The sequence below is a fragment of the Wolffia australiana genome, chromosome 4 (assembly GCF_029677425.1).
Source record: "Wolffia australiana isolate 7733 chromosome 4, ASM2967742v1".
NCBI lineage: Eukaryota > Viridiplantae > Streptophyta > Magnoliopsida > Alismatales > Araceae > Wolffia > Wolffia australiana.
The window spans coordinates 20610943-20634181 of record NC_135838.1 but is presented as its reverse complement, the minus strand read 5'-3'; the positions used below and the strand labels follow the sequence as shown (position 1 = coordinate 20634181).

Below are 23239 nucleotides of genomic sequence, written 5' to 3'. Positions count from 1 at the left end.
TTTAGTTCGGCGTCCAACGGTGCTTTAAAAGAAACATTCAGGGGAAGACGAGTACAGGGAAAATAACTCACCCCAACACAATCAAGCGCGTTCACAGCTAAATTTGGAAACGTCATAACGCCTCAATATTAAGCTGTGATCATTACCTTGTGATACAGGCTAGAAAGAGATAGTGGATAACCCGATTCAGAGACTGAACGTGCATCAATTATTTCGATAGACCTCTCGATAAGGAGCGCAGCTTCTCTGCATTTGCAATCTCTACGAGGAGAACTTGTAAGGCCACTCGCCTTCCCAGTTACCAGGGGGGTCATAACTGCAAACAATGATATAGTCCCCAGAATCACACTGGACGCGTCCACAGCCGACCCTCTCGGTGTTCCACCACACCACCTGAGTGTAGTGGCCACACATTTGATCTGGTTGGCACGAGTTACTGTTATAGTCGTAGTACTCTTTCTCATCTACCCACAGCTTTACGGCATCTTCTGCGTTGTAGACTTTGCCAGATCCCCAGAACAAGTTCTCTCCGTATGGCCCCTGGGAGTGCACTAGCTCGCAGTCGCCTGCCCTCTCGTTGGCGTAGTTCTGCGCGTACGCTTCAAGATTGTAGTCCCAAGTCAGTGGCTCAACGCCTACTTCAGCTCGGGCATCGTTGTGCGGGGCGAGATAGTCGTCTGGTGAGTTCTGGGCAAAGGCAAAGTCAGAGAGAAGAGAGAAGGCAAAGGCAGCCATGACCAGAGCCATGGACGTCGGCTTACAGGATGCCATCTTTCACCTCTACCTTCTGTGAAGATCCCTTGTCCTTGATATGGGTTTAATAGAAGTTGATCTACCTACCGTCTCTCTCTCGGCCACAAGTATGCTGATAATGTAGAAATAAACTAGTGTATCGATTAAGTTTCGTAAACTGTTTTAAATAGTTCGGTCATCAATCTGCGTCTTGAATGGCTTTTTCGTGTAGACTAAACTGATCGTCGTCCATATCGGAGTTGTCCTCTTAACAATTTAGCTGGACGAATCTTGACACAACACAGCCTGTTGGTTTTTGTTGACTCGTCTTTCGCCGCCACCAGGCCCACCTTCTTGACTTCTCATTGAATAGTTCTGAAGAGATGTGACATTGGAAACCGTCACCACCATCGTCGCCTTGTAACCTACTAAAGAAGGCACATGCCTTAGAATATGCACCAGACATCTCTTGCGCGCGCATCATGTGGGGTAAGTATCGTTTTGTGGGGTAAATACGTTATTAAACTTTTGGACTTTTATTTCTTCTTCCTTTGAATAATATCAAGTCTAGTAAAATTACTTAAACAGTATTCAATCAAGTGGAACAGGTTGACATAGTCGGAGAAATGCCAAATTTCAATTGGGCTATTTGTTTGCCTGGTCCAGTATAAAGGATATACAACTGTAAGTCCGGGTTAAGTAATTCAACCGTAAGCCTGAGATATTCCAGAAGCAAATTTTTTTTTCTTTTTCTTCAACATCCGATATCTTGATATCGGATTTGATATCTGGTATGGGATCCTCCATGTCCCAAATCCTACGATATCAATTTCGATATCTGATATCGAGCAGATACTTGATATGCGTCCCATATCTGATATCCATTATCTGAAATCGTCTTGATTTCATCTGGATATCAGATGCTGGTTGTCCAATAGTGGATACCAAGTGGATATCGGAGGGCAAATACTAGCTCTGAGGAAAGCCTACGCCCCCCTGCCTATTCTCATTTTTCTGATCTATGGATGCCTCTGTGTTGACAACGATGCTTAGATGGATATACCACATGCAGAAGAAAAGTCAAAAATATTCTGTATCTGAAATTCTAGAATTTTCTCTCTCTATTTTCTAGGTATTTTTTCTTCTTGTTTAGGGGAATGAACAAACTGGTTCTGTTTTTCCAAATGTGCGTGAAAACTCCCGAGCCCTATTTTTCCTCTTCTCCAGCTCCCTTCTCTGTTGCTATTTCTGCTCCAAAATAGGTGATATTGAAGATTCCTGAAGCTAGCGGAATTCTCCAACAATTCTTCTCTAACCAACACTTTCATTGGACCCAACCCAATGGGTAAGAAGCTTCCTAAAAGGGATTTATCTTCGGAACCGTATCCTCAGGTTGCCATGTGGCCTTCTTGATCAACTTCTTTTGCCAAGATGACGACTATTGGTATATGAAGCTAATATATAATAAAAGAGTTGAGGGAGGGTAAAGTGGGGTCTCTAAAATGTTAATTAACTCTAATCTAGTCGACTAAGTGAGCTATGATGTTGCTACTTAACGAAGGAGGTAGATGAAAAGGGTCTAACACTTGTGTTTAACATATGTTGGGGGAGTAACTCAACTCCCTGTCTGCAGTCTCAACGCTGTAAATTTAGGTTTTGTCACGCACCTTTGGTATCTTAAAACGTTAAACAAATTGGTCGATTAACTGTCTCACAGTCCAATCACTCCAACCTTGTTCATGGTTAGGTGATCAGGTACAAGTCTTCACATAGCTGTGGCACTTAATCCTCTAGCCTTCCTAGCTGATATCATTTTCACCACCACTGCTCAAGCTTCCACAGTTGGGGACAAACGTAGGACGACGAACGTAGGATGGTGACCTACAGCAGTCATACCGTAAGGTAAGGTAGTTTTGTGCCTTAACGATAGATAATTCACGTCATATTTCTTAACGGTAGTTATGTGCATTAACGATTGTTATTTGCGTTTATGTCAGCAAAAAATAGCTCTTCATATTTCTTTAAAGATCCAGGTTCCTCTCTCGCTTGTGGGAGTGCAATTTTCTCACAGAGAGAGAAGTGGCAATTAGGGAAAACATATTTATCTTGATGCAGAAAAAGAACGCATCGTTCCAATAATATTAATTAAAAGTAAAGGAGAGAGAAAAATGTAGGAGTAATTTTACCTTAACGTCATGAGTTATAAAATATACAGCCATTGACTACAGTTTAATCAGGACTTAAACATAGAAATATTCATGAGAAAATATGATAAAAATTGATTTAATATATAACTCAAAATATTAAAGGGTTAAACTTTATTCATCTATATAATTCTGAAAATATCTAAGGTAAATAAATCAGCGTGGACTATCATATATGAAATGACGCTTTATCAGCATTATTTTTTTCTCAGACGACCCAGGATCTTTGTTTGTATGTCATCCAAATCACGATTTCTGAAAAATGATTTTAGAAGTTGACTGGATGGGCAAACATAATGAAGATAGTCATCCAATGCATTTGTGACTTATGTGATTTAAATAATATGAGTTGACTTTCTTCATATGCTTGCTTCCTGGTAGTGTTTTCCCATTCTGTACCCAAGCTCATATACCAATATCAGGACATAAGCTGAACCAGATCGGAAAGGGCATTTCTAATATCTGTCTTAACTGATATACAAATACTGGACGATGATATCAGATGTCAGTTTCTGTAATACTGATATCCAATATCATCATCATCCTGATATCCACATGTCTTTGTGCCAGGGGATGAATGACAATTCCAGATATCGATGTTGGATATTGGTTTTTCTGATATCCAACATGATATTGGATAAGATAGTAAGAAATTAAGATACTTTATATCGGATGTTACATATTTTGATAATTTTATATTATCTTTAGATATTTTATTGATATTTTACTTTATGATATAGTATTATAATAATTTGACTTATTTCTTCCCAAGAAGGCATCTGTACAGAGGCAAGCCCACAGCCAAAGTCAACATCAATATGGGGACTCCCATACCGAACGGCAACATTTACTTTAGTCAGATGCTGCTCAAGGCTTCCAACATTTACTTTAACATGTTACTTTATGTTACCACATGATATATACATGTATTTGTTTTCTTCCATATGGAACATCACATTGTTAGAGAAATAAAATGATATCCATGTACCTAAAATTTAAGGATTTCAATATCTGGTACTGGTATCCTCCATGTCATGTGCACTACAATTTGTATCCCTATATCTGATATCTGTCATCCTGATATAATATATTGGTAGTCTTATATCATGAGCAAGCACTACTTGGTGATATGGGCAAGCACTACTTGGTGGTATGGCTGACACATATTATCTGTTGTCAAACCCCTTGATTGACGATTGACGTGATATCTGTTGGGAATTAATTAAATAAATAATTAATGATTTGGATGAATTGAGAAAATATAAAATACTAATCATGTGATGAATAATGAGTCAAATTGATATAAACTCATTTAATATTCATGAATACAAACTTTAAGTAAAATGATGTAACTTGAAAAAAATTCTTTTACATTTTAAAAATGAAACAGAAACATTTTTTTGGAACTTGAAATGGCATTGGAACCCTAAACAAAAATATCTGATCTGATTATATTTCTGTATAAAAATATTTACATAATTATGTTCTTTGACTAATAGTCTATTATTGGTTCTCTTGAATGGCGCTTTCTGAACCAGAGATGAATTATAGGGTACACATTTTGATTTCGCATCATATGTTTGCACCAAAAAATTATTTGTAAGTCCATGTAAAGGGATAAATTTTCTCATAATTCCATGCATATGTTATGAGTTCAAGAATAGAAATACTGAACTTATCAAGCTATCATTTAAATTTATTAAATATTTTTGAATTTCATATAAATATCATTTTATGCATATTTAGGATATTTTTAATGAAACCTAATTTAATACTGTGTCAATAGGTTTTATTAATCATTAATATTTCCTGTTCCATAAGTGTATAATTTTTTCAAATTTTAATGGGATGATTATTAATGGGTGGTAGTGTTTCATGTGATTTATATGGATATTTGGCTTGGCTATCTGGCCACATCAGAGCATTTTTGTTTTGGTCTACAAAGGATAAGTTAGAAGAGTGTGGACAATGCCTGGATCTCTCCATGAATCCATCTTATTTTCATCTTGACGAGAAGCATGAAATTGAATTGATGGAGCTCTCCTCCAATCAGAAAAGAGGAAATAACATAAAGACAAACATGGAAAAATATAATGACATTTTAATAATCATGCCCATTAGAAATGATCAATTCTTCAATCCCTTTTCCTCATTCTCAATGTGCTCTAGCAAGCCTAGCCACCAGGACATGGCTCTACAGTATCCAGGTTGTTCAACATGGTCGATATAAGTATTTTAATTCATTTTTCCTTTCAAATTTTATATTTTTTCTCATTTTGCTGCTGCTACTATTTACCGAAACTGATAGGTGGAATGTAATGTTTTTAGTTTTCATATTTTTTGTTGAATAAATAGATGAAAATACCTAAAAAATATTTTTCATTTCAAATTGTTTTAGTTTACATTTATTGGACAAATATCTCAAATATATAAAATGAAAACACAATATTTTAAAAATCTGTAAACAAATAGTTTTTCTTACATATTGAAGGTTAAATAAAAATAGGAAATTATAAAAATATTTTGAATCATTTTTTTGTGCAAATATACATTAAGGCAAGTCATATAAAACTTTAAAGAATGTTGCAGAATTTTCTTCACCTTTAAATTATTTCTTTTATGTTCGAGATAGGGAAATTTTCAAAAATCGAATTTGGTGTCCTTCTGGATTCACCCGTTTCTCTTTATTATTTATAGTATATTTAAATGGAAAATACTCTAAGCATTTTTTGTATGCTAAATTGAAACGACAATATAAAATTGCTAAACTTTTACAATGTAAGGTTTAGAAGCTCTGTCCTTCCTATTTGTCTGTATGATCTTCTATAATAACAATTTAAGGTCTCTATTACTCCATTAGACCTGTTAATTGAATTAAAGGTGATAAGGGGTAATCATCATATGATGGACACCTTCGCCATCAAATTCTTGAATTGGAAATGATTGAAATGACTAGCTTTAAACCTTCTGATGATGTTCTGCAGAAAATCTTTGTAACACTTTATTGTCATTTGATCTAGTAGGAGTGGCATGCATATATTTAGAAATATAATTAAAGTCCATTAATATATATTTATATGCATCGTTAATACGGAAAGGGCCCATGAAGGTCTTATCCTTAGAGATAAAATACATCTACATCTATGATTGGTTGCACTGGCAGAAAATCTTTCTCGCGCAAATTTACTACAGGAAAGAAATTTAAAGAACATTTTCATAATTCAAAAAACTATATATGAAATGTGTATAATTCTAAAAAAGTTTGCGAGATCCTGCAAGTTTTACATATAGGAGAGAAATAAACCCCATATGGAGAGGAGTGGTGATGCAGAACGACAGGTCGGAATAGAACAACTGTCACAGCGTCAAATGCTCGGGTGAAATCCAAGTGTATGTCTTTGATAATGACACGAGCTAAGTAATGAGAAGTACATACCGACGTCGACAAGCGTTAACGACCAGAAAATCACTGTAAGAGGGATCTGGAATGTGACTAGGCTCCCAATGACCCAATCGTCAGGTTGAAGACTGATGATGTGAGCACGACTACTATTGTTAGTGTGTGCAACCTCGACAAGCCCAACCACGGACATACCGATAGAAATCCTAGCTCTCAGAGCAATATCCCTATCTATCTCTAACCTAACCAGGTGGTGGAGAAGAGTTCAAGAGGCATTAAAGGAAATAACGAATGCGCATATAGGGAGAGGTGCGAGCATACCAGAATTGATGCTACCTGGTCGTTCGTGACAGTGACAACGAGAGCCAGCGTGAGACCTGTCGGTGACACGGATGACAGTGACAACGTGGAGTGACGGCGTGGATGGTGTGCATCAGCACTGTGGGTGACGCAAGCAAAGCTAGCGGCGATGGTGCGGATGATGGTACAGGTATTGGTGCGCACGGTTGCATAGGTGATGGTGTTGGTAGTGGTATGGCCAATGGCTCTTGTGGGAGCTGGATGATGGCTAAGATGATGGTGGAAAGAGTGATGAGTCAGCGGAGTGGGCGGCGGTTATCGCAAGAATGTGGAGATGGTGGAAAGGCACGGTCGGAAGGGGTGGCGACGCAGGAGTTCACACCAGCAGTGCTGTGGTGGCACTGACCAAGCAGCGAGAGGATGCACGACAACGTTTGAGGGAAGTCTGTGATGCCAACAGTGACAACAAGCAACGACGGTGCGTACAGCGTGTGGGTGGACAAGCGCGACCGTTAGGACGACATAGCTGGCATGGGTGGCAACCAAGAACAAGGAACAACAGTAGCATTAGCGGTGGAGGCACGACGATAAGGCGAAACATCGGTTGTGGGGTGGGAGAGGGGAGGCACGTGGGTGGTGCATGGGTGGTGTGGGTGTGCTGTAGGCGCACGGGCAGTGGGCGGGTGCGCGGGCAGCATGCAGGCGTGCGGGTAGGAGTGGGTAGTGACCAAGACCGTAGTGGCAGTCACGATGGTGGTGGTGGTGGATGCGGTGGCAGTGGTGGTGGCTGCGGTGACAATAGCGGTGGTGGTGACGGGTGTAGTGGGAAAGGCATGGCGAGTTGGCAGAACGATGGTCGCTGTGCGCCGGTGTGCTGGTGAGTGCGCATGATGGCTAGGATGGTGTGGCTAGCGTTGACGATGGCAATGGTGGCAGTTGCTGATGACTCTCAATATTTCATCAAATATTAAGAGTTTCTTGAGCATAAAAGCATCAAGTGCATCCATTTAATCCATATTGGTTATCGGTCATATGCATTATTTTTCCAACGTACTAACCCCACTTGATTCTTTGAATCAAGTGGATTAGAGCTCACGTATTTGATTAATAAGTTCAGATATGGATTAAGCATCCAAAGAGAAATGAAGTTGATCAAGAGGAGCTGGCGAAAATCAAGAAGAAGAAAAGCCCTAATTTCTCCATTAAGCATGTTTAAGAGAAACCTATAAATAGCCTCTTAAGGGCTCATTGTAGGTTGTCCAGAATTTCTCTCCAAAGAGGCCAGGGCTTGGAGAAGAAGGTGTTCTGCAAACCCTCCAGGAGCTGATGAGCTTTGGAGTTGGAGAGAAGGAACGAGCTGAAGATTAGCTTGGGATTGAAGACCTCCGCCTCGCCGCAAGGACGTGACACGTGGTTGTAGCGATTTCTCAAGCTTCAGTGGTGTGATTCTCTCCAACTCCAAAGCTCATCAGCTCCTGGAGGGTCTGCAGAACACCTTTGGGGTAGTTTTTACTGGTTATTTACCAGTTAAACCGTGTGAGGATTGAGCTTATGCAACAATACTTATAACCTCACAGCCTTAGGGCAAGTAAGGGTCGATCCTCAGAGAGCAGATAAAACAGCAGAGACAAGCCACCTACCCAAGTCCACACGCAAAGACAAGCCCAAGCACGTAGGCCCACAAAACGAGAAAACATGCCAAAAAAAGTATGAACGAGGATAATGTCAACCTCCTTGGCCCGTTGATTTGGCCGAATACTTGAAGGCTGGGTCTTTCACCTCCGCACTGGCTCCTCGAGCTGGTGGAGCCTGGGTCTTCCATGCCGGATGGTCCCCATCAAGTGGCATTATTCTAAAATCTTACATTATTCTTCAATGGGTGCATATCTCTTGATAAATTATATTTTTAATGCATGCTTGGTGAAGGAAGCCGCTAAGTTGTTTGACATTGGTGTGTGGAGGTAGGCCATTTATCACTTTGATTTTTGCCTTGTTTGTTGGGTTCTAGAGGCCTAGATCTGGATGAACAAATCAAAACGATGCGCAGCGAAAGACTCTTTTTGCGAATCGAATGACATCAACACAAACATTGAAACGAGGTACCTTTGCACGAATCTCATTCGTGATTTCTTTGATCCCGGAGCGAGACGAGTCGAGCTGCTCAAGTGTGCAGCCTCTAGACGTATCCATGCGGTCCTCGGCGCGTCGGATCTCCTCCTTCTCGTTGACCAGCCACGTTCTTTCTCCGTCGGCATCGTTACGTCATCCTGATCATATCAGGGATGGAGAGAGGGTGTGGGGAGAGTGGAGAAGAAGGGGAAAGGCCCCTGAACAATTCTGGCCTGGGTGAATTTCGTTCAGGGCCTTCCCCTATTTATACTAAGTGGGTATTTCTCATAAAAACCCCCAAAACTTAAGCATATCTTCCAACGTCCAAAAGACCATTTGCGTGTGACCCTCTAGGCCCATGTATGAGTCTAGTTAATGACTCTAGTGGCCCAATAACCTTTATTGGCCTTCCAAATTAATTAACTATATCATCATATAGATTAATTAACATCGGATCGATTTAACCCAATCGATAGGTCGAGACTCCGACACGTGGGGCCCCAAGCTACACCTCGTGTCCTAGAAGATACAAAGGAGTGTGTATCGACTCACTCATGGAACCTGTTCATCATCAGTTACCGTGTATGTATAATCCCTCATCCACTTGACGCTCCTTGGATGACTTAGGGTATGGTCAACTGTCAAACCCTAATCGGTCATCCGAGTTAGTACTAATGCATTCGGAAATCATCGGAGAACTCTTCTCTGATATTTCACTGCCTTGGCCAAGGACTTCGTTGCATCGTCTTCCTTGAGCTGTCACCTCTTATACCGAGGGTGGACGATCCCATCTTGATCACTTAATCGTCTTCGTGTACTTCTTGATACACCCGAACTAAGACCGTTTAGAATCCCATGATTAGAGACTCGTTGGCCATAGCCAAAGTACAACCGTCCGTCCATAAGACGTCTTTGGTGTCTCAGGTCTAAGGACCACTTACACAACCGTGACGTGAATCAACCTGATTGACAGTTCGGTATAATACCATTCAGGGATTCGTACGGATCAATTCAGTGAACTCTTTCCACTAAAGAGCACCCACTATCTATCCTTAGTGTCGCCACACTAATGGCTACGGGACCGGCCATACTTATCATATGAGTGAGGCTAGATAGTGCTATTCTATTAGGATACTTCGATGTCCTTCTCGCGTATCCTTTGAATAGGAATGTTTAGACACATGCTTAAAGACTAGTGATCTCCGTATTACGATCTCATCATAATTCACTAAGTCTGATCATGTATTCATGGACTTCATTATAGGCATCACACGTGCACTATAATGAATATGTTCTATTAATGAACATGGAACGAGATGTGGAATGTGTGATTGGCTTGCCGGCCACATATATTTCCATCATTGTTAACCTCCAGCCCACCCTCGAAGACATGATGCTTCAAACTATTCCAAATCTCAACTTTAGAATTATCATTAATATCTTTATGCACATTTACACTAGCTCCATAATATAAAAGAGATATACTAAAAATCATGGCTCTTATTTCACACTTAGCTATAAGAAATCCAGGATTCCTTTTTCCTTGTGGGAATCTAATTAAATAAAATTGAACTCATACACTTAATGGAGTAAACAGTTTTTGTTTCCAAGAAGTTGTACATAGCTCTTTCAAAATTTTGAAGAAGAATATTATTGAATATGATCCACGAAAAGGATAGTAATAATAGATTATTGACAAATTTTCAATGACTCATACTTTTCAGTTTTTTGGATTAGTTCAAGGCACTAGGATAATGGATAAGTTCTGCATCATGCCATTTTTATTTTTTTCATCATTTTCATGGCAGTCATCTTCTGTCCGATTATTTTGTACCTCTGCGTTATTATTTTCTTTTACTTAAGAATTATAGGAATCATGTTAAAATTGAATACTAATTTAATTAAAACTTACACGCATGATTTCAATGTCACAAATATCTTTACTAGAAGGAAAAATCATAAATAGAGTTTTCACTAGTTTAATCATGATTTTACGCAACATTATGCTCTGCTATATGTAAATTTATACGATTAATAACAGGAGGGGTTGATAGTTTATCTGCTTTGTGTTCCTTAGGAACACATCCATTAATCTTAACTTTCACCCTGATGATTCTCTGGTTAGATTGGTGATCTTTTACTTTGACCCTTTTTTTTGGCAAAAAACACGGTGTCGGGTACGGCCAACCTTGCAGTTGTGCCCGTAGACTGATCCAGCCGTGCCCTGGTAGCCACCCAAGGGGATTTTATAGATAAGTGGAGTGTTTTTAAGTGTTTATAGGCGTGGAACGAGTATAAATATCCCAATTACACTCGGATACCACTCGTCCACGCCCATGCTCAGAAAATGAAAAGATACATAATTGATACCTTGTAGGTGCTCAGTGAAGTGCACACATGGATGTCCCACCAGTGCCCCCCGCGATGACAATGATGGAGCGGTGTTGGAGCTGTCCTCGCCGCCGTCATATGGCATCGATGAAGTGCGTGGCGAGGACCTCCTTCGAGGTGGGTGCAGTCCACCCCTTTGGCTTGAGACGTCATCAGTTAGGCGGGAGAGTGAGCGCTCAATCTCCATCCTCTAAATCAACCTCTCAATCTCCATCCTCACGTCTTTCATGTAGCTTTGGTGTTACTCAAGCATCCTATAATAGCCCTAATTTTCTTCATGTAGTTTCTTAGAATGCCAAATCAAGTCATTATCAGTTTTATCTCTAGAAGCAAAAAATCCTAAATAAAATGTTTAGGGAAGAAAACATTATTACAATTCTGGCCTCGATATGAAGCCTTAGTGCTCCAAGGGGTGTGTGCTTCATCCGTCATACCAAAGGCATTTACTAGATCATTTATAGGACAAGAGTCATCAGAATGTTTTTTAATTGAACATAAACAAGTAATTCTAAACAAAATTAATTTATGTAAATTCGAAATTATAACCATAAAGAGATTTTTTAAGTTGTAATACACACACACATATATATATATATATATATCTGTGTGTGTGTGTATTTTCTGGCTTTATATGTCGTATTATATGAATTATAAAGGTGGGTTAGAAATTTGTCATGCCACGTGTCATTGTTCAATTTTTTGAATGGAGACCAGTAGACTATTCCAATTAACAATTAGTGTCAGGCAGTTATTAAGTCTCTTTAATCATAGGCATCCACCAATCATCCAAATGATACTGTTATGACATTGTTATTAGCAATGTCATAATGGAATTTAATGACTAAGAAGCTATTATTATTATTTTTAGTGCAGTGATGATGTGGTCTAATAAAAAAGGAGTGATTTCTTTTGAAATTAATGTGATGTAGAGACTGGGTATATCTAATTTAAAATATTTAGTATTTTATTATTACTCTCTGATGATGTTTGATGAGGCATGTGGTGCATAGTGTACACAATGCATCAAAATGTACATCATTAATTGGAGGTTTATAAAAAGCACACTAATGTGCCCCCACACCACACAACCCCCTTATTTGTTATTATTGTTCTTATATAAGAATACCATTATTCCCTATTTGTCTTTTTATGCACTAACACATGGTGCGATATGAGCCATCCATCGAGGATGACGCAGAAAAATCCGGGCCAATCATTACAATGAATGCAATGCAAAAAAAAACCCCTATAAGCAACATGATGGCGCTGAGAAGGATGATGATAGAAATCCTTGGATTAAATCACGATAAATTGTCCAACTGCAGGTCTTGATATCTTATGATCTAGAAAGTTGATCAAGCTGAAAATTTGAAGGTAGCATCATGTTTGTCTCATCTATCCATCATTATGGTTGTATCTATGAACCAACCCCTAATATTTGTTAAAATATCTTTAAACTCAGTTCCCCCTAGCGAGGCAGATTGAAGGAGAGTGAGGTCTTGAAGGTGCATCAAGGGTTTTCTTGGTGTCTTGAGTGCTTGAAGGTTAATACAGAAGAGGAGAGGCTAATCTGCATCAGTAAATCACGCTGATCCCGGTGAAATACAGGGATCTTAGGTTAGCGTTTTGTGTTGCTTTAGCTTTTATCCATCACATACACTAGTTAGATTCATCATCATATGCATTCATCCATTACCACCCACCTTCATCCATCATCATCTATATTCTAGGTCACACATCATATATGCTGCCTCGATGTCGTGCTCTTCACTCTGCTCCATTTATATCATAAACCCTCAATCAGTCCTCCATCTATGTCCTCACTCCTCTCCTACGACCACCATCTTACCTTTGCATCTTCACCTCTTTTATTCCCTCATCTCCACTTATCATAATCAGTCATTTCACCTACGTCTCTTCTTACGTGTTGTCACATCCTAATATAGAACTTAATACCTCCCCCCTCAACTCATCATTTCCATCATGTTACTACATCTACCGCTACATGTATCCCTTCTCATCCTACTCGAATCACTATCTAAAGATAATTAAATCACTAAGATCCATTCCCTATGGACATGACCCATTCGTACCCACTAGCTCAAATTATTGGTTTATAAATTCTATAATTAAACTCAAATAAAAAAATCCACATTTTAACCCTAAATTTTAGTTTCACAGGAATTTCTCCATATCTATTTAGGGGATTTCATGACCTGGAGAAATATGGTGGACATAGATATTGGGGATGATTTTGTGGAAAATTATGTTCCACAAAATCTTCAAAATTCTCTACTTCTGTCCATCATTGAAAATTTTCCCAAATGATTTTAAACAGTTTTTGACTTTACCTTTCACAGAAAAAGAGAATAGTTTCATCTTCAATACTTCCTTTAAAACTCTTAAATAGATGTATATAGATGAAATATCAGCAAAATCTTCAATATTTGTTTTCATTAAAAAATAAAAGGGGCATAATCAGCATAATATTAGTCTTTGAGAAAAGGGTGTCAAACCTATAATGTTAACTGGACCATCAAATGGGTGAAAATTCTCCCTAATCTTGATTTTTATTCCTTCTTGGTGTTCTGGTTTATTTTGAGGTTGATTTCTGATTTTTATTCATCTTTTCTACAAATAAAAATTTTTATGCCTTTAAATTTTTATGAACACTGTCGTTTGTTTAGAATCTTTGTTATCAACTTTAGCCAAATCGATCACGATGTAAAGGTATCTTATTATTCATAAAAATATTTAGCTGAAGAAAATGGTCAGAAACCCCCTCCTCAAAATATAATATGAGAACATAATTTTAAAGAAAGTTTGGACTTCACATAGTGTGACTTTTCTTTTTTTTTCAGAAATTTTCCTTGACTTTCGTAGTCAGATAAAACATTGAGATTATGAAAAGAAGGAATTCCCAAACCTAAAAATAGAAACTAAAAGTAACCTAGGCCTCCCCATAAATGATTCTATTTGAAGTCCAATTTAGGTTACCATTTTTTATTAATAATTTTTCAAAAATACTTACAAGTGTTTTTATACTTCAGTATTATTTCATGATATAGGATAAGGAGTCTATTAGTTGAGTGGCATCAATCAAACTTCATGCTTGGTCTTTAAGCTAGGAGTGTAAGAAATAAATTTTGTATGTGAAAATTAATTTTTTGAAATTTTTTATGGGTTACCATAGGTCACCAACCTTTTTGACCTTTCTGGTAATGAAGTATGGTCATAGTTCATGGTAGCACCCAATTGAGATTCCTGAATCCCCAGAAAGTCAGGTACAAGATGCAAAAGGTCCAATATTAAATATTAATTTTATAATTTATAATAAACTGAGGATTACGGGTTTTTCACTTTTAGGTAAAACATCTAACTATTCATTTTGATAAATGTTAACTGGACGTTTTCCCATTGATTGAACTCTGTTGAGATAAATATAATTTATGTGTTAGCTTGCGCTCAATACAGATGTACAATAATGATCTATATCCTGGCATCCACGGTCAAATACTAAAATTTATACTCATAATTTATGTGGGTTAATTTAATTCATGCTAAATAGCAATGATGAAATATTCAGATGAATAGAGCTTCATTTAGCTAGTAAAATTTATACTCATAATTTATGCGTGTGCACACCTGATGTTTTTATCTGAATCCATTGTTTTTTAGTGGTAGGTAAATATGGAATAATACATTATTAAGTAATGTCTACTATTGACTTTATCTTTTCAGGTTCTTTGAATAAAAGAGTAACACTGTGAATAATGAAGCCCAAAATTAATTGGGATGCAACTTAAGCACATTGTCTGTAATATTTAATTGATTTGACCATTTGATACTTAATAAACTTTGACTAGTCCCTTTAATTTTTGAAGTTTGTATAGACATATTAACCCCTAAATCTTTTATTTGGTGAACATTGCATTGTAAATAGCAATCAAGAGGTCTTACAATCTGAAGAAATACACAGCGTAATGTTCTAAAAATAGTATTTATCATGTTTGTTGATAAAATCATTAAAAATCCCTAGAATTTGTAACCTTTTTCTTTGATGCACGTTTCATGAATTTACAAAGACAAATTGGTTAGAAAGAATTTCCACCATTAGTGACCATGGCCTAATGATCATCATTTGAAATTTTTTAAACATATTTATTGAGAAAATGTTTTTGTAACGCCCATACAAATCCATATCATCTAGAAGACAGTAGTGTAATTTGTGTGGTGGAAGCAATTTTGGCATGATGTGCGGTTCGATTTTTATTTTAAATGACACATGAAATACCCCCACAGGAACTTTAGCTCATATCGCACAGAGCCCAGTATTTTTTATAAAAAAAGGACAGGCTTCTGGCATTCAGACTGAGTTCGTGAGATTCTTGTAGGACTTCTGGCATCCCTGTGGTAGAGAAGCAGAACTTCCGCTCAGCTGAATCCAGGTTCCAAAGACATGTGCTTCTGGTATTCTGAGAGGCTTCCCTAGCTTCAGGCATAATTACAAACCCTTAGAGCTTCCGGCCTTTTATTTGCCAATTACTTGATTACCAATATTGAACAGAACCCTTCAGAATTCCCAGGTCTAATCTAACGGTTGTCTATCAATATTCTTGAGTTTTATTATCTCACACAAGTCAAAGTACATTCTTCCATGTGTATCTTTATAGCCTTCTGGTTTTCTTCAGATTTTTCCATCACTTCTTGTAGTTTGTAGATACGACGGAAGAAAATGAATAATTTTTCCAAAAAAAATCAATTATACCAGCATCACTTGAAATGGCTGAGTTTAAAATTTTGGGATCATATGTCCATATCCTGGCCTTTATGGTCTCATGCCATCAAGTCGAACCAAAGTCTACTCTTCCGTGAAGCATCTTGGTAGATTTGTCATTTCATAAATTCATAGAATGTATGATCAAGGTTCAGACCAAGCTCCCATTGACTTGGCCTGATAGAAGGTCAACCCTTAAAGAACTGGAACAAGAAGAATTCAGCTTTTATATTTTTTCTATAAAAAAGGTCACCGACGTCAGCCAGCTATGTTTTGTCATAAATCTGCAGAATATAAAACATTTACAATGATTTAAGGATTTATAATGCAAACCCGTTTCTGTGATTTTGATGTAAAATATCTCTCTTTCTCTCAGTCCTGTCAAAGCGCTGTCCCCTTATCTACTCGTCTTCTTTCTTTCTTTTTAGATTAATCTCTCTATACATACGTATCCATTTATCTTGTCTCAGTTTGACCCCTTCTCTATGCAATACTAATCCTCTCTCTCTCTCTCTCTCTTTATATATATATACACGCATATATATATATATATGTATATACATATATGCATATATGGATCTATCTTGTCTCTCATTGATCCCTTTTGGGTTCATATTATTTATCTCTCTATACATACGTATCCATTTATCTTGTCTCAGTTTGACCCCTTCTCTATTCAATACTAATACTCTCTCTCTCTCTATATCTATATACACACACACACACACACATATATATATATATATATATGTATATACATATATACATATATGGATCTATCTTGTCTCTCATTGATCCCTTTTGGGTTCATATTATTTATCTCTTTCTAACATTATATATCTTTATATATATAAATACATATTTTTCTATCTCGTCTCAGTTCGACCCCTTATAAACCTAATACTTGTCTTCTATCTGTTTGTTTGTCTATCATGTCTTCATGTCTTCCATTGACCACTTTTGTACTCATATTGTTTTATCTCTTTTTAGCATTCTCTCTCTCTCTCTCTCTCTCTCTCTCTTGCTCTACCTATCTACATATTGATATATCTTGTCTTAGTTTGACCCCGTATCTACTCAATATTCATTTCATCAAACTAAAAATTGTTCGGATGGAACACATCACATCTTCACATGGACTGGATTTTGTAGAAATATCTATGGAAGATGAATCAAATGATAATTTCGCAAATATCAAACAGAAAAAAACTTGCCTTAGTACATGCGTTAGGGTACTATACATTCATTGGACAACAAAAAGTTCAAGACAGACAAGAAATTCGGAAGAAACATTTTAAACCATGCTTTGATAAATGGTGACACTATGTGCATGTAATAAATTCTGCATAAACGATATGACCTCATCCTGATAGTCACAGTCAACTAACCATAGCTTCATGGAGATATACTTGTTCATCTTTGTCTGCATCACACAATAAACATTGTAGATAGATGTCTGATGTTGTGTAGATATGACACGATTGAATTGAAACATGGCCCTATCCTTAATACCTCACATGAGAATATCCAAATTTCTTGTCATTTTTCTGATGATAACAATCCTTCAATTGCCCTTGGCACCTTTGATTGGCAAGTGAGGGTGGTAAGCATCGTGAGAGGTAGCAGCATATCTGCAAAGTTAATACTCATTTCCATTCCGCATTGACCAATGATGATTTCTTTAGAACATTCAATGTCATTATGTCATTATGTCTTTATATCAAGATGTCACTCTTCTCAACAATGGCTACCAGCATACAATTCAGAGAATTCCACCTAGTTGGGCAGGCTAAGAAAGCCATTTTTCCTTTTTGGTAGGCCAAACTTGCTTGCATCATGCAATGATTTGAGCCACAATATGTTATCATCCAAGGTAGATACATTAAAGTCATCAAATGCATTATGTTGTTCCTATTCATTTTGAGAATATCATTCTTATCAATAATGACTATTCAAATGGTGCTTCAAATATACGTTGAGTGCTCAACATGGCTTGAGCTACAAGGTTGATGATGTGTGAAATACAAAGCACATTTTCTATTGCACTAAGTAGAAGTTTCGCTGACTTAAATTTGTCTTCCATAATAATCATCATTTATTGTTATTAATGAAGAAAAAGCCTATGATTCCTATTGAAGTCACAGAGATCTTCAAGTTCAACTCAAACTCTGCCAGAATGTGATAGATACTCATGCTTAAGGTTTCCCTAGTGTAGAGGTTTTTAAAAAGATGTATGCTGAGAAATCACTCAATTAGTTTCCATTGTGTGTCTACCCGATGTATTGGGTTTTGAGGCCTTGACATGGATGAAGAAATCAAAAAGATCTACAATGAAAGACTTAAGCGAAATCGTATGGTATCCATAAAGCAATGAAACGAAGTACCTTTGCACGGATCGCATCTGTGATTTCTTGGATCCAGGAGCAAGAAGAGTCGAGCTGCTAAAGTGTGCAGCCTCTAGATGTATCCACGTGGTCCTGGGCAAGTCAGATCTCCTCCTTCTCGTTGACGAGCCCCGTTCAACCTCCGTCGTCGTCGATACGCTGTGATGATCACATTGAGAGTGGAGAGAAGTTATGTGGAGAGGAGAGAAGAAGGAGAAGGCCCGTGAACAATTCTGGCCTAGGTGAATTTTGTTCGAGGCCCTCCCCTATTTATATTAAGTGAGTATTTTTCATAAAAACCCTTAAAACAAGTATATCTTCCAACGTCTGAAAGACCATTTATGTGTTACCCTCTAGGCCCATGTATTAGTCTAGCTAATAACTCGAGTAGCCAAATAACCTTTATTGGCCTTCAAAATTAATTAAATATATCAATATATTGATTAATTAACGCCGAATAGATTTAACCCAATCAATAGGTTGAGTTTCCAACACGTGGGGTGCCAAGATACACCTCGTACTCTAGAAGATACAAAGGAGTGTGTATCGACTCACTCGCAGAACCTGTTCGTCATCAGTTATCGTGTACGTATAGTTCCTCATCCAATTGACACTCCTAGAATGACTTAGGGTATTGTCAACTGTCAACACTAATCGATCATCCAAGTAGGTATTGATGCATTTGGAAATCATCAGAGAACTCTTCTCCAATATTTCACTGCCTTGGCAAGGACTTCATTGCATCGTCTTCCTTAAGCTATCACCTCTTATACCGAGGGTGGACGATCCCATCTTAACCGCTCAATCATATTCGTGGACTTCTTAATGCACCCAAACTAAGACTTTTTAGAATCTCATGATTAGAGACTCGTTGGCCATAGTCAAAGTACTAACGTCTGTCCACAAGACATCTTTGGTAACTTAGGTTTAAGGACCACTTACACAACTGGAACTTGAATCAACTTGATTGACAGTTTGGTATAATACTATTCAGGGATTCATACGGATGTATTCAGTAAACACTTTCCAATAAAAATCACCCACTATCTATCCTTAGTGTCTCCACACTCATGGCTACGGGACCGGCCATACTCATCATATGAAAGAGGCTAGATAGTACTATTCTATCCGAATACTTTGATGTCCTTCTCGTGTATCCTTCAAATAGGAATGCTTATAACACATGCTTAAAGAATAGTGATCTTCGTATTACGATCTCATCATAATTCACTAAGTCTGATCATGTATTCATGGACTTCATTATAAATATCACATGTGCACTATAACGAATATGTTCTATTAATGAACATGGAACGAGATGTGCAATGTGTGATTGGCTTACCTGCCACATATATTTCCATCACAATGCATAGTTGCCCCTAAGGAGGCAGTGTTGTTATCCAAAGTCAAGACATCAAGTGTTAATAACAATCAGGTAGTGTCATCCAATATTCTTTGTATACTCTTCTTCATATCTTGATTTAATAATTACCCTCTTGCCTTGATAGCCCTCAATGATGGGGTAGAGATCTCTTCTTCTGTAATATAATTGAGAAGTTTTATGAATTTGTTCTTTGTACGATAACCATGAGGAATTAGAAAGATGTATGAAACATACCAGTTCTCCTAGCCTTTATAATAACATAAAAACATGCATGAATTTTTTTGTCACCTCACATCTCCTTATTGTTACAAAGAAATTGTATTTCTCATTCTGTGAATGGTCCACACAACATAAAATAATCTTCATGACCTTGGATTTGACTGACATCATTTTCATCGACCTTACCATGGTCACGTCCCAGTCCATCAGGCTATTTCCTTAAATGCAACATTAATTTCCTTAATAAATATTTCCATCATGCTCTTCCATTATCATAATTTATTCTCGTCACAAGTAGGAGGCTTATAATCACTTTCCTTGGCTGTTGGATCTGCTCTTGGATATCATTTATGCATGTAAGTCTAGATAGGATATGATTTTGCCTGTTAGGTTAAGTTAGGATCCAAGAGAGGGATGAATTAGCATTGTTAAATTTTATTTACTTTCATATAGAAAAACTATGTGACATATGGTCTATGTATCTAGGGAAAAACTATTTAAAACTTTTATTTCTACAGGTTAGGCTAGTCATGAATGATATTCAGGGAATCTTGCTAATAGTGATAATCAGACCTATTTAAATTTCTGTCATCCTCCAATCAGAGTCAATAATGCCCCCACAGGAAAACAACTTCAAAATAAGGCATAATAAGGACGCAAAGTAAAAAATGTCCTCTACCCCATGGTCTTCCACAGAACAATGATTCTTGACCTCCTTCACCCCAGCCCTCGAAATCTTCTTCAGTTCACCCTGAAATTCTTCACCTAGTTGTCTTTCAAAGCCTAATAGAATCCCATTAAAGTTTGGTTATTTATGTAATCATAAACAGTCACAGATGTTCAGATAATTTTATATAGTTAGATATTTAAGAATATTCCTTGTGAAAATTTCACATAAAAATATTATGTGTCCCTCGATGGTTCAATATACCTTCTTTTTACCTATATCCAGATTTCTACATGTTTGTTCTTCCCTTATTTTTATCTCTGTCATCTTCTACGCCGATGCAGATTTAATTCTTTTCACAATCAAAGCCACCACCAGTTCAGCCACGTACAAGTCAAGGTTCCTCAACTAAAATCTCTTCAAAGAGACATTAGATGTTTCCTCATCTTTCTTTTAACCTTTTAAAATAATGCACTCGTAAATGTGAATAAGGTATCTCTAGACTCAAGATAACTTGAAGAATAAGAATGAGTTGACCTTGATGATATATCATTGAATAAATACTTTGGAAACTCTCCTTCTGGTTTGTTCTTTCTTTTTTTTCGTATTTTTTTACTGCTCACCTTTTTTGCACTGTAACTTCTTAAATCTTGGGACAAATGGCACTAATCTAGATTATAAAAAGGCATGCAGCGTGGTGCAAATTTTGGCACCACATGTGCAAAAAATTAGTTTCACCAAACCCTCAGTGTGAAGTGCACTGCAAATTTCTACATAAATTCCCGTTGCATATCGCAAACAAATCCCAAATGATTCAAAAGTTGATCGTTAAATTTGATATTTTAAAATAAAAATGAAATAATACAAAATATATTTAAACAATATAAACTAAATAATATTTTACCATCATCAGATCTCACATGAACATTTATTTTTAGTAAAATCTTTACAAGTTTGGAATTAACTTTATAATTATTCCCATTCACCACTATGCAGATAATGTAATTATATTACGTATACTGATTAATTTTTCTAACTACAAATTATTACGTTGGCATGTAGTATTTTATAATAACATTATAAGTTTGAAATTAACATTATTATTGATATCCAATGCTATGTGGATAATAACTATTCTATTCTATAAACATAGAAGCATTCTAAGTAACATTGTACAACCTTTTCACGTATCCATCTAGTAATATAAAATACTAATAAAATAGATACAATATTAATAAAATATTCAGAATATTAAATAAATACACAAATTAAGATGAATATATATATATATATTTCTAGAATGAAAGATGATTTTTTTCGGCATGTCTCTCATCATAACAAAAACAAGTGTGTAAATAGTTCATCAACTCTTAGAAAAAAAAGTACAACCTAATCAACCATGGGTCCTCACCTCCATCTTTTCTATTCTGCTTGGTATCATTGTTGACATTTTTTTCTGCTCCCCACCAATACTTCAATGTCCTGAGTAGCTCAATTCTCTTTGCAGTTAGCATGGATTGCTTGTCATCAATGACGACACGATCGACATAGAAGAATTTATTTGAAGCCATACTCATTGCCAATACCAACATGAATTCCTTAGTGTTCACTTGTTATCCTCCACCAGTGCAATGAGTCTATTCCCTTGATAGGAGGTGAGCTAATTTACACATCTAGCTGGTGCCCCATAGCAATGGGGGGGCGTCTGCTCCTTGTGTGGCAACAACTCGTTCGAAACTTCACTAAAACATGTGGTTGCTGTTACAGTAGTATATACTTGGTCCAGTGCATGTGCTTTAATGTCTCAGCCCAACAAGAGAGACATCTATTTGCCATATATAACCCCTCTTATTTTTTAACAGCTATTATTTTTTTCTAGTTTTAAGATGTAGGACTGATAGGTATGTTTTCAGGATAATAGATTGTGGGCTGATATACAGGATAGAAGGTCAGACTGTGAGATGATGGAGAATATTTGAGGTGTAGGGTGCTCAGAAGGTGTGTGGGAAAATTAAAGGAAATGTGACCAACTCAAATGCCCACACATGCCATGGCCCCTTTTCTCAGCAGATTGTGTTCCGTCAGGTCATACACAAGGCTAGGCCTGAGTGCTAAGGACCCAATGTGGTATGTGTTGACTAATAACTCACGAACTCATAACCATGTCCATCCAATCTTCATCAGGTTCCATGTGTTTCAGATTGTATGAAGAATCTATCTTGGTACAGAATGTGATGTGGGAATCATCGAAAAGCTGGTATCTAGACACTTCTGCTCAGATTAAAATAGTACAAATTGAGGGCTGATTCAAGTAGAAAGAGATGCCTGAAACAAGGATGCATTGACCAGTGTAAAAAGTTAAGCCATTTTTGCTTTTGTGAACAACCTTGTTAGTTTTATGTTTCCATAAATCATTAATAAAGAGCTAGTCACATTGATTGTTATTTCATTCTTCTGTTATCTCAGGCTTGCAGCAATTCAAATACCTTCAATTTCCTATTCAAACCTGATGTATAGGTTTTGTTATGTTCATAAGACCTAAATAAACATTACCTAGCCCAAATGCAATTTTTTTTTTTGAAATTTAGGGGAAGTTATTGGACTTTTACCTCCAAGAACTGGAGACTTGAATTGGCAATGAATTTTCAGAGGGAATTGGCAATGAATTGGCA

At 37.0% G+C, this 23239-nt stretch overlaps 1 protein-coding gene and 1 long non-coding RNA gene across 2 annotated transcripts; one reads left to right on the top strand and one right to left on the bottom strand.

Annotated features, from left to right (window-relative positions):
- LOC144702307 (pathogenesis-related protein 1A-like) lies at positions 1–818 on the bottom strand. The gene has a single exon (XM_078574310.1). It carries the CDS (start codon positions 769–771, stop codon positions 262–264), a length of 510 nt encoding a protein of 169 aa, XP_078430436.1. The 5' UTR covers positions 772–818; the 3' UTR covers positions 1–261.
- A 246-nt stretch (positions 819–1064) lies between these two features.
- Positions 1065–3810, top strand: LOC144702308 (uncharacterized). Its single transcript, XR_013581229.1, has 4 exons — positions 1065–1221; positions 1341–1416; positions 2480–2634; positions 3712–3810. It is a non-coding gene; the product is annotated as an uncharacterized LOC144702308 (long non-coding RNA).
- Positions 3811–23239: the final 19429 nt, after the last annotated feature.

Coding starts and splice junctions, on each gene's coding strand:
- LOC144702307 (XM_078574310.1), bottom strand. CDS start 771: ATGGCATCCTGTAAGCCGACGTCCATGGCTCTGGTCATGGCTGCCTTT.